Genomic DNA, 18,838 nt, shown 5'->3' with positions numbered 1-18,838 from the left:
ATCTTTGCTGGATTCCAGGAAACATGCAAGATCAAAATGAATAGATGACATTAAAAATCCATACAGGATTGGTTAGATATGTATGAAGACTAACATGCATAAGGAAGCATGTAGGAGGTCTTTCATCTATTAGTTGATGTCAGGTAGCTATTGAGGACATGTATATGCAGTGCATGATTCGTGATGGTACATAATGGTACTCTGTACCAGTACCTGTGACGAAAAAAAAATCAAAACCACAGATTTTGAGACGTGCTACTACAGGACTATTTTTAACCAGTATAAATGTTGTACTCACACTTTTAAAATGCACAGGAAAGCATTAAAATATTGTTTTAAGAAATCTAATAAATTTCAAAAACACCCCCCTGGAAGATCACAGTGTTTTAACCTCATTTTTACCAGTTAAGTACTGTGTATATGTGTAGGAAAGATCCTTGAGAAGCCCTGCGAGTGTGTGCAGTTACCTACTTTACACAATATTTTTCTCACTTCCCGCCTAACTGTGATAGTACTTGCAGTGGATCCTGCTGCAGTTTGGAATTCCTGTGTGATGGTCTGGATGGATGTCTGCCTATTGCACATTACGACCCTCTTCAACTGTCGGCTGTCTCTGTCAGTCAACAGATGAGGTCGACCTGTATGCTTTTGTGCTGTATGTGTCCCTTCACGTTTCCACTTCACTATCACATCGGAAACAGTGGATCTAGGGATGTTTAGGAGTGTGGAAATCTTGCGTACAGGCATATGACACAAGTGACACCCAACCACCTGACCACGTTCGAAGTCCGTGAGTTCCGCGGAGCGTCACACTCTGAGATCGCTGATATGGACTACCTGGCAGTAGGTGGCAGCACAATGCACCTAATATGAAAAATGTATGTTTTTGGGGGTGTTGGGATACTTTTGATATGGACTACCTGGCAGTAGTCCATATACTGTGAAAATGTACATAATTCATTGCACAATAAGTTACACACTAATATTATATTCTGTGGTATAACAAAGGAGTTTCACTGCATAAATCACTGTACCCTTTCAAGTAAATTAGAATATTGCAGTTTCATAGGAAATCCTATGAAATGGTTCAAGTGATATCTATTCAACTTTCTGGTGGCAAAATTGTGGCACTGCTAATACACACACACACACACACACACACACACACAAACATGTGCAATTTTAGGTCTTTTGTAATGAGACAGAGGTGTTTTGTAAATGCTCAAAAATGATTGCAGGGTACCACAGCACGTGGTGCCCTGAACAAATGCCGAGTGTCAACGTAACCCACAAGGAGTGACCCTGAAAGTGTGGTCATGTATAAACATGGAAGTAAGAAAGTGCAATAACTCAAAGGATTCACACGAGATGTGGCCGTGCGGTTCTAGGCGCTTCAGTCTGGAACCGCGTGACTGCTACGGTCGCAGGTTCGAATCCTGCCTCGGGCATGGATGTGTGTGATGTCCTTAGGTTAGTTAGGTTAGGGGTTCGCTGCCCTGGTGCCTTTGGGCACACTCTGGCAGAATGTCGAGGGCCTTGCTGGAAATGGTGAAGGGCTGAAGCTTCATCCAATGGTAGTGGATGAGGGGACTGTGGGGTGCAACCTGTGCCTGCTGCTAGGAAGATGGAGAGTGTAACACCAATGCCATCGAATCTTCCCCCTTCCACTCCTTAATTTCCTACCACAATGTCTTACAATTAGCCTAAACCTTGCTGATAACTGTGGCACAGCTCTTGGACCACGGGCCTGTGGCGCCGCACGCAATAGGTCAAAAAGATCACAAGGCTGACAACTGTGCACCATCTCAATCGGACTGCATCCATTGATTGGAGTTGCTTGGTAAGAACACTGCTAAGTTACTCCGACACTAACTGGCAACCACTGTCTGACACAAAGTGTGCAGCACATATTCAATAGTGAAAATGGCAGCTAAGGCATGAACTGTAGAATGTAACACTGTGGAGAACAACCTAGTAGCACAAGAGGGAATCAGAAAAGGTGTCTACCACTAACATCAGAAAATTTTGTGGGGGGGAGCCTGGTTGTGGGGGCACATTGAACAGGCTAACACCGCATGCTCTACTGCAGAATTAATTGTTGGCCAATAGACGTTTCAGTGACCAGTGCCCAAGAAGATGCATGTAACAGCAGCAGAATGTGTTGTCGCAATGATGGTGGAATAATACTGTGGTAATTCTAACAATGAAAGTCCAGGTTGAAGTATAAACAATATTATGAAAAGGGTAGGTTGCTACTCACCGTAAAGATGGCAGAAGGTGGGGGAGATTAGTCTGCACTGGTTGGTGGAGTGTGCAGGGACTAGATGGCAGCAGGACAAGACTGGTAGGTGCGTTGGCAGAGAGCGATGCATATTGAGGGTGAGAGGACATGTACTGGGAGGAAATCAAGGACAGAGGGGTTGGAAACTGTTGGATTGGTTGGTTTGGGGACATGAGGTTACTGTAGTTTAAGGCCGGGATAATTTTGGGAGTGGAAAATATGCTGTAGAGACAATGCCCATCTGCATAGTTAAGAAAAACTGGTGATGGAAGGGAGGATCCAGATGGCCCAGATTGTGAAGCAGCCACTGAAATCAAGCGTGTTATGTTCAGAGTTGCATTTTGTGCCACGGGGTGGTCCAAATTGCTGTTGGCCATAGTTTGGCAATGACCATTCATCCGGATGGACAGCTGGTTTGTAGTCATACCAATACAAAAAGCTGTGCAATGTTTTCAGCAGAGCTAATATATAACATGGCTGCTTGCACAGTTCATCTGGCCTGTGATGGGGTAGGATAAGTCTGTGACAGGACTGGAATAGGAAGTGCTGGGTAGGTGGATTGGGCAGATTTTGTACCTGGTCTTCCACAGTGATATGATCATTGTGAATGTTAGGTGGGTGACAGAACAGTACTGGAAGGATCTTGGATAGGATGGCCCTCATATCAGGGCATGATGATCGATAATCAAAGCCCTGATGAAGAAGGGAGTTGAGTTGTTTCAGTCCAGGGTGGTACTGGGTGATAAAGGTGGCATTCTTGAGGGTGATGGGAAGATTGGGGATATGTGGGGATATGGTATGGGAAATCTGCTTGTGGACTAGGACTCAGGTATAGTATCTGTATTTGAAGGCCTTTGTGAGACCTTCTGCATACTGGGCAAGGGGGTTTTTGTCACTGGTGATGTGCCGTCCTGTGGCAAGGTTCCTTCCTGATTCCTGCATCTGGCAGTCTAGTCCTGCCGCCATCTATTTCATGCACGCCATACCACAGTTGATTCCTGTCCCTCGCCCCCCCCCCCCCCCTCCTCCCCACGCAACAGTTGCATTCTGGCCGGAGATAGCAGTCATATATGCATAAGGGGTCTCCATTGTACACGTTCTGCAATTCAGTGTGTCATCTTTACGGTAAGTAACAACCTATCCTCTTCATAATATTGTTAATGTGGCAATCGTGATCTTCTGTAACAAGCAGTAGGGCACCATGCTGGGTCTGATCTGCAGGAAATTGGTCCGGCCATCCCTGCTGGACTGCTGTAATGACTCTGCGCAAGAGTGGATCCTCACGTGTAGCTGCCGCAGCTTCCTGCACTGTCAATGGAAATTTGTTAAGAGCACCCTAAGGTTGTGGTCTAGTGAAAACAGATTGCATCCTGCTTGTCAAAGTTGACTTCGGAGCCAACCAATAACTGTGACTAAGCGTCTGTATTTGCATGCTGGGAGGTGGGTTGGTAGTGAATCTCGTGAGACTAATTACTCAGAAACACAACACAATGCTGTGCTGTTCTGTCTGGGGACCCAACAGGGGGACTAGCCACTTATAGTCTGTAAGGGGTGAAATTTAGTGCTGTACAAGAACATGGGGAACTTTTTAACACCATATAAGATCATAAGTGACACCTTCTCAATTTGGGAATGATTTCTCTATAGTAGAGATTGCTCCAAGCCATCAGGTTTTCTGTGAGAGAGTACAACACCAGTGCCATATTGTGATGCATCAGCAGCCAGAGTCAGAGGCTTATCAGGAGTAAATGTGGACAAACATGATCTGGGCGGAGGTGTTGCTTCAATTTATGGAATGCCAATTGACATGACTCTGACCACACAGACTTCACCCCTTTCCCATGAAGCTTACTGAACAAATGATAAAGGTGAGCAGCGTATGGCATGAACTTTGCACAGTAACTTACCCTCCCTAAACATGACTGTGGCTCTGATATTCTTAGTAACGGGCAGTTTGTCGATTGCTGCAATGTGGTTTGCTGTTGGTACTATATTGCCGTAAGTACTGTGCTCTTGGGGGCAAAATATCTACATTTCTCAAGCTTGCAAGGCAGCCCATTGGCTAACAGTGACTGAAAAATTTCCTGCAAATTTTGCAAATGTCTTTGATAAGTTGCCCAAGAAAATGCTGGAATATTCCTGAAGCTGAAGCTACCCTGAAAAGCAACCAGTTAAACTCGTACGTCCCAGAGTGAGTATTTAATACTAAAATCCCCACGGCAACTGCAGGTATGCATCATGGAGGTAAATATTGGAAAAATACTGACTACTGGCTAACTTCGCCAACAATTCTTCAGGACATGGTATGGGATAAACATCTATTTCACTTTGTGCATTGATCGTGCACTTGAAATTGTCAAAAACTGTTTCACCATTGGCTTTCTGTACTACGACCATCAAAGGCTTGCTAAAACTGATAACACTGCCCTGAGATTCTGACACCTCTTGAGTTCTCCTTCATTTTATCTCATGTAGCAAAGGGGATTGGGAGGGCTTGACAGAAATTAGAAACTGCCAGCAGTTTCCATCTAATGCAGGCCTCAAAATTGACGGCTCCACTCAGATACTTTCCAAAAAATTGATTGAATGACTGCAGCAATGTCTGTAATTTATCTGAGACCAGATTAACTTGGTCGACTGCTTCAAATCCAAAAGTACTGAAAGCATCGAGACTGAAAATATTTTCTGCCAACTGAGAATTCAGAACTAAAAGTCGGAGATGGTGTTGCACACTTTGTATTTGGCTGCAACTAGCAGTCAGCCCGGAAAGGAAGTCACTGCCCAATGTACAGTATTATTTGGTTCTGAGAGTGTTAAAACATGGAGCAGCTCCCTTCCCCCTTTGTGATAAGTATCCAAATGGATTAGATAGATGAAGGCCCATTTGATCTTTGTGCAAAAGCCAGCTATCTTCAAATCAGCCATAATACAGCATGGCTGTAGGTGTGCTAATTTGTTTGTGGACTCGGTGCAAATACAGGGACATTGTCCTGTGGCGCAGAGCGCTGACATTTTCCACTCTCAGCTACAAAGTGGCCTGACATACGGTAGGTGTGACAAGTTGCAATTTATAGGGGCATTGTCTCCTCTCGTGTAATGACCAACAATCTAAGCAAGACTTTTTCACCTGCGAGATGAGGCCAGTGCTGTTTAAGTACAGCACTCCATGAGCGCTGTGGAAGTACAGCACTCCATGCCTGCTGTGAAGTCAGCAGAAGACTTGCACAGCAGAGACCAAGATCAGTTTGTAGAAGACCTGCACTGGGACATCAGAGTACCCATCCCAGTACTACACCTGTCCAGCTGACTTGACAGTGCAATTGCTATAGCCTCAGTATCTTCCACTGGGGACCCATCTCGCTGGTATGACTGATGTTTTTATCACCTGTCAGTCTCATCTGAAAACAGTTTCCTCTTCAATTTGTGCCTCATTGTCTGATGTTGCATCTGAATCTGCTAAAGTTTTGGTCTGCACAGACTTGAATGGTGCCAGCTGCTCCAGTATATCATGAACAAGGAATTACTACAATGTTTACACTCAAAATGACATCTGCATGCTAAAGTCTGCCATCCACACTGCATACAACTGCCCAGGACACTTCTAATATTGATTAAACTGCAAATGGCCAGCTACCATGTGCATCTGGTGTCCATATAAGTGTATTAGTAATTGACACAGTTGTGTAAATTCAGCTTTTTCAGGCTCCATAAAGGGCCACAATTTCTGCACTACCACATACAAACTAATGCAACAAGACAGCAACAGGTTTGGTGACACACTTTACCTGGCAGTAGAGCTTCATATTTATAAAATAGAGCTTCAAATGTGTAAATAACTTTCCTCCCTTTCTGGTTTCATCAAAACTTGAAAAAGGAGCTGGTGACAACAGCAAAGGCTGTGCCACATGCACTCGCATTGCTGCTGCTGCTATTGCTCCTCCTGCAGCTGCATTTGTTGCTTCCAACACTCCAAACATGCTGGGTCCATTATGGCCACAATAAAAACACTGACACAAAAATAAATGTACACACGAGAACAAGTTCTTGTCACCAGCTGTTATGTGTCACATAGGAAGATGCTCAAAAATGTGTGTAGAGTACCATTACATGAGCAAACACTGTGAACAAACACAGTGTGTCAACCTAATCCACAAGCAGAGAATCAAAAGTGCAGCCAGGGACAAACACAACTAAGAGAGCATAACAGCTCAAAGAATTCACACACAAAAGCCAGTGAGTGTAAGCCGTCTAAACAAGAACACAGGCTGAAGCTGGCAAGCAACTGGCTCTGGACTCAGTGTGGCTGAACCAGGAAAATTGAAATTCCACAGACACTGCCCAACGTTTATGACACTCACGCTGCTAATGGGAAGTCATGGATCACTCTGACTCTCAGTCATGAACAACATGTTATCTCGCCTGCCTGCATCTGCCTGGGATACCAAGTATAAAAAGATATCCTAACTTTTAACACTATTATGAAAAGTACCGAACTATCAGTTTAATAAGTCACAGCTGCAAAATACTAACACGAATTCTTTACAGACGAATGGAAAAACTAGTAGAAGCCAACCTTGGGGAAGATCAGTTTGGATTCCGTAGAAACACTGGAACACGTGAGGCAATACTGACCTTACGACTTATCTTAGAAGAAAGATTAAGGAAAGGCAAACCTACATTTTTAGCATTTGTAGACTTAGAGGAAGCTTTTGACAATGTTGACTGGAATACTCTCTTTCAAATTCTAAAGGTGGTAGGGGTAAAATACAGGGAGCGAAAGGCTATTTACAATTTGTACAGAAACCAGATGGCAGTTATAAGAGTCGAAGGACATGAAAGGGAAGCAGTGGTTGGGAAGGGAGTAAGACAGGGTTGTAGCCTCTCCCCGATGTTGTTCAATCTGTATATTGTGCAAGCAGTAAAGGACACAAAAGAAAAATTCAGAGTAGGTATTAAAATCCAGGGAGAAGAAATTAAAACTTTGAGGTTTGCCGATGACATTGTAATTCTGTCAGAGACGGCAAAGGACTTGGAAGAGCAGTTGAACGGAATGGACAGTGTCTTGAAAGGAGGATATAAGATGAACATCAACAAAAGCAAAACGAGGATAATGGAATGTAGTCGAATTAAGTCGGGTGATGCTGAGGGAATTAGATTAGGAAATGAGACACTTAAAGTAGTAAAGGAGTTTTGCTATTTGGGGAGCAAAATAACTGATGATGGTCGCAGTAGAGAGGATATAAAATGTAGACTTGCAACAGCAAGGAAAGCGTTTCTGAAGAAGAGAAATTTGTTAACATCGAGTATAGATTTAAGTGTCAGGAAGTCATTTCTGAAAGTATTTGTATGGAGTGTAGCCATGTATGGAAGTGAAACATGGACGATAAATAGTTTGGACAAGAAGAGAATAGAAGCTTTCGAAATGTGGTGCTACAGAAGAATGCTGAAGATTAGATGGGTAGATCACATAACTAATGAGGAAGTATTGAATAGGATTGGGGAGAAGAGAAGTTTGTGGCACAACTTGACGAGAAGAAGGGATCGGTTGGTAGGACATGTTCTGAGGCATCAAGGGATCACCAATTTAGTGTTGGAGGGCAGTGTGGAGGGTAAAAATCGTAGAGGGAGACCAAGAGATGAATACACTACGCAGATTCAGAAGGATGTAGGTTGCAGTAGGTACTGGGAGATGAAGAAGCTTGCACAGGATAGAGTAGCATGGAGAGCTGCATCAAACCAGTCTCAGGACTGAAGACCACAACAACAACATGAAAAGGAAAGTTGCTACTCACCATATAGCGGAGATGCTGAGTCGCAGATAGGCACAACAAAAGGACTGTCACAAATATAGCTTTCGGCCAGTAATTTTATTATTTGTGACAGGCACAACAAAAAGCTACCTGCGCCTCAGCATCTCCACTCTGTGGCAAGTAGCAACTTTCCTTTTCACAATATTGTTACATTCCATCCTGGATTTTCCATAGTTTGATTTATCCTAACTTTTAGAACCATTAGTTCCTTTTTTAGGAAAGGACAATGGATAGTTTGGGGATGGCTGGAAAGGAGGGGCAGGTCATTCAGACCCCAGAACGAGATGGGTGCACATGTTGTGTACAAACAGATGGATCCCTCTCATCGTGGTATCTCAGACATCTGCCCATACTTTCTAACCTTATCAACATATCCTTCTTTCTTCATGAGGAAGGAGCTAATAGTAATAAAGTTAGGATAATTTTTAGTCCTATTATATGTGTCTATCTATAGTTATGGAATTTTGTGACTGCTGCATGCTTAGTGATTGATGTTTCACCACCAGGCCAGGCACATAGCCTGTGGCCGCACAGCATTCAATGGTAACATTACCAGATGCCAAATTTGTTTTGTCTGAAGATAATGTAGCACATTAAACCTAGTTTTAAAAATAGCAGGTAATGAAAGGTCATGGACATGGCCCCCATCCAGTTTTCTCCCATTAAAATCTGAAAATCGCACTATAAGTTAGCATCTAACAATGCATAATATATGAGAACATGTACAAGAGCTTGACAGTGTTAAAGTCTTGGGATTACAACTTGATAAAATAAACTCAGTTGGGAGGAGCACACAACACAGTTGAAATACACAAACAATTCATTGTTTACAATGTGACATAGGTGATGTAAAAATTAGAAAAAAAAGAGGTGGTGTACATTGTTACTTTCATTCCATATCATCATATGGTATCATATTTTGGGGTAACCAATCAAGCCAAGCTAAGATTTTCCAAGTACAAAAGTGTGTGACATGAATTATTTATGGTGTGACTTCAAGAACGTGAGAAAATCTGTACAAATAACTGACTCTTCTATACATTCATTCATAATGCAATTTGCAGCATTCTATGTATATTTCTACCAAGGCAGCAGCTCAATTCTCCTTAATAGAACCAATTGATTTACATAAATTATCATCAACAACTACAGCACGTCACAGCTGAATTTGAAACAGCTTTATTGCACTATTATGATCAGTGAAAGCTTGTCTCATAAATTGTTTTCAACTTGATAATACTTGGCTATAATAGGTTATGCATTATCTTATGTATATTGGTATCATGAAAATTTAATGTTTGTGGCAAGCTTTTTTAATGCATGTGTGAATCCCACTGGATTTAATCAAAACTTCTCTTGTATTACAGATCATGCTCCAGTACCACTTTACGATTCTCAGGACAGTGGTGAAACAGACTTTTCAGATGATTCAAGTGAGAAAGAAAACCCTGAAATGCATTTTAATCCATATGATCCTTGGGGATATGACATATAAAAGCTTTAAGGCACAGAATTGTTTTACACGCAGACTGACTGTACATAACAATTTTATTTATTTTTATATACTTTTTATAATGACAATGTAAATAATAAAAAATAAGTTTGGTTTTTTTATAGTAAATTATCAAATCATATAAGAAAGCCATTTAATTTCTGCAGTGATGGCACTGCTTCTTTTGCTATTTTTGGCAAATTGTTATCATCATTTTCCATTATAGGATTTCCTGATAAATCAACACTATTAAGCTTCCTGCACTTCTTAAGATATTTCAATTCCTCTGAACCAGTTATTTCATTGTTTTGCAGAGATAGTTCCTTCAGCTGCCGTAGCTCAGGAAAGGCAGCTAATGTATTAATACAATTGTTGTCAAGTTTAAGTACCTGTAATTTCATAAACTTATGTTAGGACAATCACAAATAATTGTGACTATATACATTTTAATATCAGTGTTTACACACCTGGCAATTTTGCAGTAAATGCAGCTTAGCCAAAGATAACTTAAGCATATTGCAACTTAAATCCACATTTCTGAATAAGCTTAAATGATGTACATGGTAAAGAGCAGTAAGAGAGCTGTTTGACAAGTTAATTTCTTTTGGCAGTGCAGATTTTACTGCAGTCTGGTTAGCATCAACTGCGTACTCCATCAGGTATCTGCTTCCTAAAAACAATGGAAAAAATTGCACCAATATTAACTTACAGCAAAAAAACTCTTTCAATCTTGGATTATGAATATAAAGCATTTAGTATTTATTTATATTACAGGTTGGTGCTAGCCTTCAAGAGAAAGTGCTGAGTGGCAATAAACTCATATCTATTGGAATTGTAAGGTGTAGCGGAGACTTAAGATAAAATCAAATGAGATGATTTGAGAAATTACGATGGGCAAAGTTGGTTTTTGTGTAGTCTATGTGAACTGGTGTTGATACTATTTCATAAATCAATCATGTTGTGCATTTTCTGAGCAGTATTTTTATTTGTTTGTCGGTATGTCTCTACGGTCGTGGTACAAATTGAAATTCCTGCACCACAGTCTTGTAGCACACGGATAGAGGAGTGAAAACAAAATGGTGCAGCAATTCATTTTCTGTGTTTGACTGGGAACAATGTTGAACAATCTATCATTGTACAAGAGGTTGCTGATAAGTCCTTGACTATAATGAAAAAATGCTGTTATGGGTTTGAAAAAATTTTATTCACTCAACATATCTCCCCTTGAGCTCAACACATTTATGGTATCAAATCAATTGTGCAGCAAACCACTCATCTGGAGCCTTTCTGGTGTCCCCAATTTTCAGAAATTCTTACCTTAGATGTTTCTGAGGTTTGGGAACAGATAATAGTCTGAGGGAAACAGGATAGCACAATAAGGTGGATGTTTGAGGATTAAGATCTGCCAATAGCCACTTTATGATGAGAGGAATTCTCTCACAGACACAAATTTCCTTTTCTCAGCTTTCCTCTGTGTTTGGATACTAACTACTGCTTCAGTTTGTCTAGAAATTCAACACAGTACTTTGCTGTGATGGTTTCATCATGTGGTAGGTAGTCAATAACTAAGATACCTTCATTATCCCAAAAGACAGATACGAGAAACATGTCTGCTGATTTTTGAACATCTTTGAATGTGGAGAATCACTGAGTCTCCTTTCTTTGGATTGTTCTTTGATCTCTGGATCATAAGTGTACACCCATATTTTATTCATAGTGACAAGACGATCCAAAAATCCTGCAGATCCCAGTGAAATTAGACCAAAATGAATTGTGAAGCACCCACACATTCATGCTTTTGGTCTGCATTGAGACATTTGGCAACCCACTTGACTGAGAGCTTCTCAGGCTCAAAATCTCATGAGTAAAATGACGCACATATTCTGATTTATGCCCAGGGTCTCTGTTATCTTTTTATCAATTATTCGTGATCATGGAACAAACAGCATCCACTGTTTCTGAAACTGACAAGGACCATCCTAGAAGGGCAACCCATCTCTCAGTGCTGAATGTCTTGTTTTAAATGCAGCAACCAAATTCTTGATATGGAGTAGGAAGAGCAGTTATCACGCAATGTACCACACACATCAATAATTTTGTCGGCATGATTATCTTTCAATGTGAATTCTCCATTTTCTTGTGGCATGTTCACTTTGAACTGGCACAGCAAAATAAAAAACAATGTTACTGCTTCCAGAATGAGATTTTCACTCTGCAGCGGAGTGTGCGCTGATATGAAACTTCCTGGCAGATTAAAACTGTGTGCCCGACCGAGACTCGAACTCGGGACCTTTGCCTTTCGCGGGCAAGTGCTCTACCACTTGAGAGCACTTGCCCGCGAAAGATAAAGGTCCCGAGTTCGAGTCTCGGTCGGGCACACAGTTTTAATCTGCCAGGAAGTTTCACTGTTACTGCTATGCAATTACTATAGCATATAATGTAAAGAACAAGTTTTAATGCAACATCAGGATTAATCTACATCAACTTTAACTAGGAAAATCTAAGGAACTGTCAACTCCCCCTCGTATGGCACAGAGACTTCCATTGGTGTCAAATAAGAAGCAGACTGCGTCTTCTGAATAATCATGAATCACATGATAAGTGGAAGCCCTGGTGTTCAAGGATGAGAGTATCACAATGAGGCAACAGTGGAAAAAATGAAAATCACTCACGAGCAGTTTTCAACATCATGCACGACATTCTGAGCAAGCTGGTTGGAAAATCATTGACAAGAGATGCTCGTGAGTAAATTGAATAAGGATAAATGTAGTGGGAAAGGTAAACTGTGTGTTTTCCTTTCTTGTATGCAGTGAATGTGGAGCAGTGGTGGAGCCGGCAAGAAAGGGACCAGTAAAAATGGTATTTCAACCACTGGTTGTCCGGGAGTCGTTTGTGCCATGGTGCAGCAAGTGCCTGAATCCAAGAGTCATGGAATAAACGACGCACCAACAAGGGCGTAATGAACAACTGAAGAGCAGTAGTTGTTGTTCTGGATTTTCTCTCATGTCCTACAGTATACATGTATGGACGTTTGAATGTACTCAAGAGAGTTGTATTACTGTAGCAATTATTAGTTGTGTTGTGAAAAGTAATAGTGAAAATGTTGGGAAAATATACCCCTGTTTGTGAGACGTGTGACTTTATTTAGCAGCAAAATAGAGAGAACTTGCGGGAGCATTACAGGGATCTTCACCGCAGTTGGATTTACAGGGAGGTGGCACACAAGGATCCGGACTCTGAGAAGAGAAGATAAGGTAATACTACTTTCATCTGGCAGTGTATCGGGGTTGACAAAATATTACCCTGTTATATCTGCCTGGGACAAACTTCCTGCTAGTCCTGGTACAAGACCCATCACAAATCTTACAAAATAAACAACAGCAGGAAAAGAAGGAAAAATACACCCCAACCACTACACAAAAAAGTGAGGACTCAGTTGTCATAGTTCAAGGTGATGCTAAAATATTTTAGTTGAGGTTACAATTGGCTGTCAAGACAAAGCATCACTGGAATCTGTCCAAGATGGTTTTGCTTCAAGAGGACAACCTACTTTGTTCTAGTCACAACACACATGGTACTTCTTTGCATTCCCCACATTCTCCTGGTGAGGCACCAATGACTGCTACTACCTTCCTAGGATGAAGAAATTATTGCTTGGCACACATTTTCAGAATGAGTGAGGTGGTGGAACTTTTTCATGAACAGCCAAAATGGAAACTCCATAATCAAGGTTTCCACCAAGTCATGTCGCACTGAAGAATATGTAGAAAGCCAAATACCAGCATCAAACTTCATGGTTGAAATATATATTTTTTTAATACATAATAATTAAAACTTTTGACTATGCCTTGTCCTCTGTCCATAATTTGGTATGATACCTCATCAAATACATGATGGATGTAAAATTCACATTGACTAATTCACAGAGGTTGTGTGACACAGGTTTCAGAATAGCAGTGAGAGATATTGCACTTTCCAGAGGATGACAAAATGCAGTGAGTTGCTCAAATCTGACACTGTATGGCTGAAGTGACATTTCTCAAAAGGTGACAAGCATACATCCTTGGAAAAACTCTCATATTTAACATCCGTGGATTCCAGTTCCATAAAGAACAGACTGTTGACATGAAAGTAATCTGAACTTTATTAGCTTTGAAGTTAGCATTGAACAGTACTTTATTAAATGGTCCATTATTACCTCCCATGGTAAAATAATTGGGTTTGTGAATAAGCGAGCAACAGACAAAATGCACAATCAATGATTGTGCATTATGAGTGGTATTTAGGAATGCATACGTATGTAGTCATCAATGAAATACATATTAGACATGCTCTATGAAGTATCTATGTGTGTAATAAGAGTTAAAAGTAAAATGGTTACTTAGATCATTATAATATCCGCTACGTAATGGGTCAACTCTGCTCAGTAGCTGTAACTTTTCCATTGTAGCCTCTCTGTATTTATGCCGGTCAATGGCCTGCATCAACAATATTGATGTCAACAGCGTCCCTGGAAAGAAATTAAACACAGGCTATCTGATTACAACACTTCTTAAACACCAACACAACAGTAGCTACAACTACCAACAATGCGCATCTGCAAGCAAACAAAACACACATTTACTGTCTGGTTCCAGCTCTAGCAGCTGGGCACAAGAATCTAGCTCTTCTTCCAAAACTGATGTCAACCCTTCACTAAACTGAAGTCCAAACTGACTTTCTGTGCTTGTCCAAGCTAAATCCCCATCAATAACAAGGGGAACGTGTATAGAATGTGTTGTATTTTTTTCCATCACTTGTACGGCAACTTCGGATAAAATGACGTCACCATGATACATCTCTGATGATGGTGAAAATATCTTTTGTCTTGTTAAGGTTAAGAGTTCTACAACTCTTTCAGTACCACAAGATTTATGGTTGTTACACAGCTGGACATGTCTGCTCTTTGAAGTTGGAATAAATGCATCTCAAATATGATGGAGCAATATTACATAAGTAATCTTAAGGACTACGTAATGTACCAAACATTAGCACTAAAAAAGAGTAACCTTTTGCAGTGTCACTGCAGCATACGTGATAAAACTACCAATGGTTCAGCTACTATTGCGGGCAGCTTTAAATCTTTATGATCTGGTGGGACTTCTGAATCACACTTTTAAAAAAAAGGGAAAAAATATTCTCATTGTCAGAAGACTAACGGAACTGCAGTGCACTGTTTATTCCTGGTGTGGTACACTTTTAACATACTGCAGAACTTAGAGCACGCATACTTCACACTATCTGGTTGCTTATAGTTGCAAGGTGGCCATTCTGTGCTTGATTTTGAGTGTTTGCTGTGATAATCTGATCTGGTATTCTTTCTGCAATTTTGTGGTAAGTCTATTTATGCCAGCAACTGTTTCGAAGCACAAAATATTTAAGAATTTTGGAAAATTTTTGTATAAAATATTCTGTACTTGTGAGTCCCATTAGGTCTTTAGCTTCATGTGTTTGCATAACAGTAACCACATTTGAAAATGATTCGAAATCAACAATTTATGGGCAAAACAAATGAAAAATGACACCACGCCACATGTCAAGATCAACAGTATATTTACACTTATTCTCCAGAAGCTGAAGACAGCACTATAATATGAAATATCTCTCAACTCTTTCTAGAACAAAAGAAGAAAGAAGAGAATTTCACTTTCTATGAAGTTCAAATCCAAATCTTGGAGCAGAGTGAAAACTATGCTATCTACGATATAGAGTAAAAAAAACCGGTTCAAAGTGTTCCAAATGTAAGGTGTTTTTATGTGTAAATGATAGAGCAAATTGTTTTTACCAAAAACAGTTTCATGAAGTAATGCTTGTCAATGACTATACCATTACGACTTTATGGGACTCTCAAATCCCATTTAAAAGAAAAAAAAAGTAAAGGACGAAAAAAGATACATTTTTCTGGTTTTCTTTCAACTATAGCAGTTTCTAATCTATTGTAATGACATAAAAAATTGATAATTGTCAACAGCAAAGACCAAAAATTCATGCTGTAAAGGATTAATCCGAATGACTAATTGTGGTCCATGACTACTTGTTTATATGTATTATTTGAAAATGTTGGCCATTCTGACATGATTACTGCAGGCAATTTTTTAAGCTGTTATCATAATATGGTTCTGCTCACAGCATATTGGTGCTTGAGGCATATCAGTGCTTCCCCATTATCTGCTGTCAGGTGCTTATGGTATGCAGTGGGGAAGCTCTGAAAGCACAAACAGCCCATTTGTCTGCTACAACTGCCGAAGAAGACAACAACAGCCTGTGGCCTTCATCACAGCTCATAGTGGAAGACCACCCTTGATTTTTTTTCCTTAGTTGTAAGAGGCTTCCTAGCTAAAACATGGGCTAGTTTAAATTGTGTGGATCTGCCACACTTGTCTTCACAGCCTCTTAACTCCGACTTCTCAGCCATTTCCAAACAACATATACAAAGCAGTAACCACAAACTACAAACAGTCACCCTGAAGAAGACTGCCCGCAATAGCAGCCGAAATGCCAGTACGAATGGCGAATTGAAAGTAGGCATAAAAAAGTTCCAGCCCCCCCTCCCCCTCCAGAACGTGGGCATGGGATCTGTTGGTATGAATTTGGGAGGACTGATTGCACCTTACATGACGGTGCAGTCACACAACCATTAGTATTTTGTCAAACTGCAAAACAATAATAATAACATTATGCTACTACAAAATCTACAAAAAGAAGAATGAAAGATCATTAGGAAAATCCCTGGACCACGAAAAACTGCAGCTGGATATAGACTACAAACCAACAAAACTACAAAGGAAATTTCAAATATTGCTGCAGACATTCGAAAAAGACGCCTTAAATTCAATGGACACATACACAACTCCCTGAGTATAGACTCACATGCCAGATACTCACAGCCACTGAAAACCTTACAGGTACGAAGAGACCTTACTGATCCTCAACTCACCATTCAGGACACTGGAGACTGTAACATCTACAGAAGCAAAATAGGAAGTCCAGCCAGAGACAAGAACTGAAAAGACCAGTACACAGTGGACGGATGAAACAAAGAAAGCCATGAGTGAGAAAACGAAGGTCTCATGGAAAAACCGCAGGAAGAACTGTAGAAGCTTCACATGATCCACAAATGGTCTACTATGTGTATAATAATAATAATAATAATAAAACCTCACTCATGAATGACTGAAATATGCATCAGTAAATCTTGGTGCTACTTACTGTGTTGTTTGGTAGAGTAAGGCTGTACTCTAAAGCTTCCAACCATTCTTTTGCCAAAGTCCTTGTGAATTTTTTCCAAACTTTAAATAAATCTGTGCATCAATTAACAACTTACTTGTAACTTCAGGTTTTCACTCTCACTTGCCCCTTTCATCAAACTGCTCAGTTTTTGCTCATGTGTAAACAAATGATTTTAACAACAATTCTAACTAGTCTATGCTTTGATGCTGGTATTATGAGAATTTTATTTCAGTCTAAGACTGCAGTGACAATGGCACCTCGCCAGGGAGTTCCTCAGACTACTGGCGTCAGCTGAAAACAACTGATGTTTTCAAAGCATTATGCCAGTATGTGATCAGTCTCAGTGCAGCCAACTGCTTGAATGTACAAATTCAGAGAGACAGTAGGTGTGAAATTCAAATCTGTTTGTTTTCTTCAGTCAAACTGACTGACAATCACACAAGTAAAATATGGATTGTGAAAAATTTTTAAGTTTAATACAGGAAAGTAGAAGTTTTATGCATCCTGAGGATAAACAATTTAGCAACAGGGGCATGTCTTGGAATCCACAGTTTAAAATCACTCCTTTATTGGAAAAGGCAAGTTTTGAACAACTTAAAAATTTAATAATTACTAGATTGTTACCTCAAATTACAACATTCATGCTATGTGGCTGGCTAGCCTTTCAACCTTATGCCTGTAATTAATGCAGTATATCATCTGTAACACATGCAATACCTGTATCAGAAATTTCAAGCTTCAAAACGTTATGTTTTCAAGTGAAAAGTTGGCATACGTTAATTTTGATGCTTAAAGTTGCTGTAGTGGCTGTTTTTTGGGTTGTGGTTGGTGAGCATTAGCTGTCTAGAAATTATTATTACTGTTTATTGGTATTTTTATGACAGTGGTGTGGTGATTCTGTTATAAGGTGGTTTGCAAATGTGATATATGTATTCCCATTTTCAGTACTTTAGGTCTACAGAGAATCTTTTTCTAAAATTTGTTTGTCTTTCACACATCTTCTGAATGACAGTCATTGACAGTTAACTGACATTTGTCTGTTTTGCTGAATTTATTTGAAGTGGAAGAGCAATATTACAAACACTCTGCACAATGTCACCACAAATGAACTTGATTAAGTAATAGAACATTTCTCTCTTCATCTTGCATATTCGTAAAACTTGTCTGGTTATTTCTGTAACAGAGGAAAGAGTGTATAATACTTACCAAATTCTTTTCGTAACACATATAGCTCATTCACACGTGTTCAGCATCTTTATAACAGCAAAGGCCACAAGCGAGCACTTGGCTCCCAGCACTGCCATCCATCCCACCAAAGGAGGTTGAAATACATTCTAACCTCCTTGACAGAGTAGATCCTAACGTAATCCCCTTGATCCCACCAAAAACTAATCAAAGAGATCGGACACATTATTACCAAGTAGTAAGCCATTGTAATCTGGTGACCGTCGTCGGTGCCAATGCAAATGCAGCCTTGGTGTAAATTATGATCCAATGCCAACATCCACTACACTCACTGGATCATTTCTGCAGATCATGACACCATAAAACAATTGTAAAATACATTTTCTTTGCAGTCATAACTGCTTACCAATTTTGAAGTACAACCAACAGGAAATAAACAGGTATACACAAGGGGAAAATCTAAAATATTTCCATCAAATTACCTGACTGTTACACTAGTGAGAATAGTCTAAAGCAGAATGTCTTATATGTCAGCATCATTAATTTGCCAACAATGTGAATGTAACTTCTGCTGATAAAAAGGAGAAATAAAATATATTAATGATTTATATATGTACCTTAATACATGCCCCTGCAAGTGTACCTTTTTTTTCTTTTATTTGGTTGGCTGCACTGACCTATTGCATGACTGTAATGTAAAAGAGTATGGCAAAGTTCTTATCATGCAACAACAAATGTTGAATCGTTAAATACAATTAGAGTAAGTGTGTTGCTGAGTGTGTATAAAACAAGCAAAAATTC

General features: G+C 40.0%; 2 protein-coding genes across 4 annotated transcripts in view; one reads left to right on the top strand and one right to left on the bottom strand.

The window, feature by feature from the left end:
- Positions 1–9,703, top strand: part of LOC124596376 (putative ATP-dependent RNA helicase TDRD12) — a 470,123-nt gene extending 460,420 nt beyond the window's left edge. For all 3 annotated transcript variants that reach the window (XM_047135490.1, XM_047135489.1, XM_047135491.1), the window contains one exon: positions 9,459–9,703. In XM_047135490.1, the coding sequence (XP_046991446.1) occupies positions 9,459–9,586 (128 nt within the window). In that variant the 3' untranslated portion in view covers positions 9,587–9,703. The remainder of the gene's footprint in view (positions 1–9,458) is intronic.
- The window catches only part of LOC124596377 (geranylgeranyl transferase type-2 subunit alpha), an 80,707-nt gene continuing 71,490 nt past the window's right edge, over positions 9,622–18,838 (bottom strand). Inside the window, exons 7-10 of the mRNA XM_047135492.1 lie at positions 14,202–14,442; positions 13,965–14,093; positions 10,051–10,253; positions 9,622–9,972 (exon numbers count right to left, since the gene is read on the bottom strand). Coding sequence (XP_046991448.1) covers positions 9,721–9,972; positions 10,051–10,253; positions 13,965–14,093; positions 14,202–14,442 — 825 coding nt within the window. The 3' untranslated portion in view covers positions 9,622–9,720. The remainder of the gene's footprint in view (positions 9,973–10,050; positions 10,254–13,964; positions 14,094–14,201; positions 14,443–18,838) is intronic.

This window comes from Schistocerca americana, chromosome 2 (assembly GCF_021461395.2).
Source record: "Schistocerca americana isolate TAMUIC-IGC-003095 chromosome 2, iqSchAmer2.1, whole genome shotgun sequence".
NCBI classification, from domain to species: Eukaryota; Metazoa; Arthropoda; class Insecta; order Orthoptera; family Acrididae; genus Schistocerca; species Schistocerca americana.
This window is presented reverse-complemented; position numbering and strand designations above follow the sequence as displayed.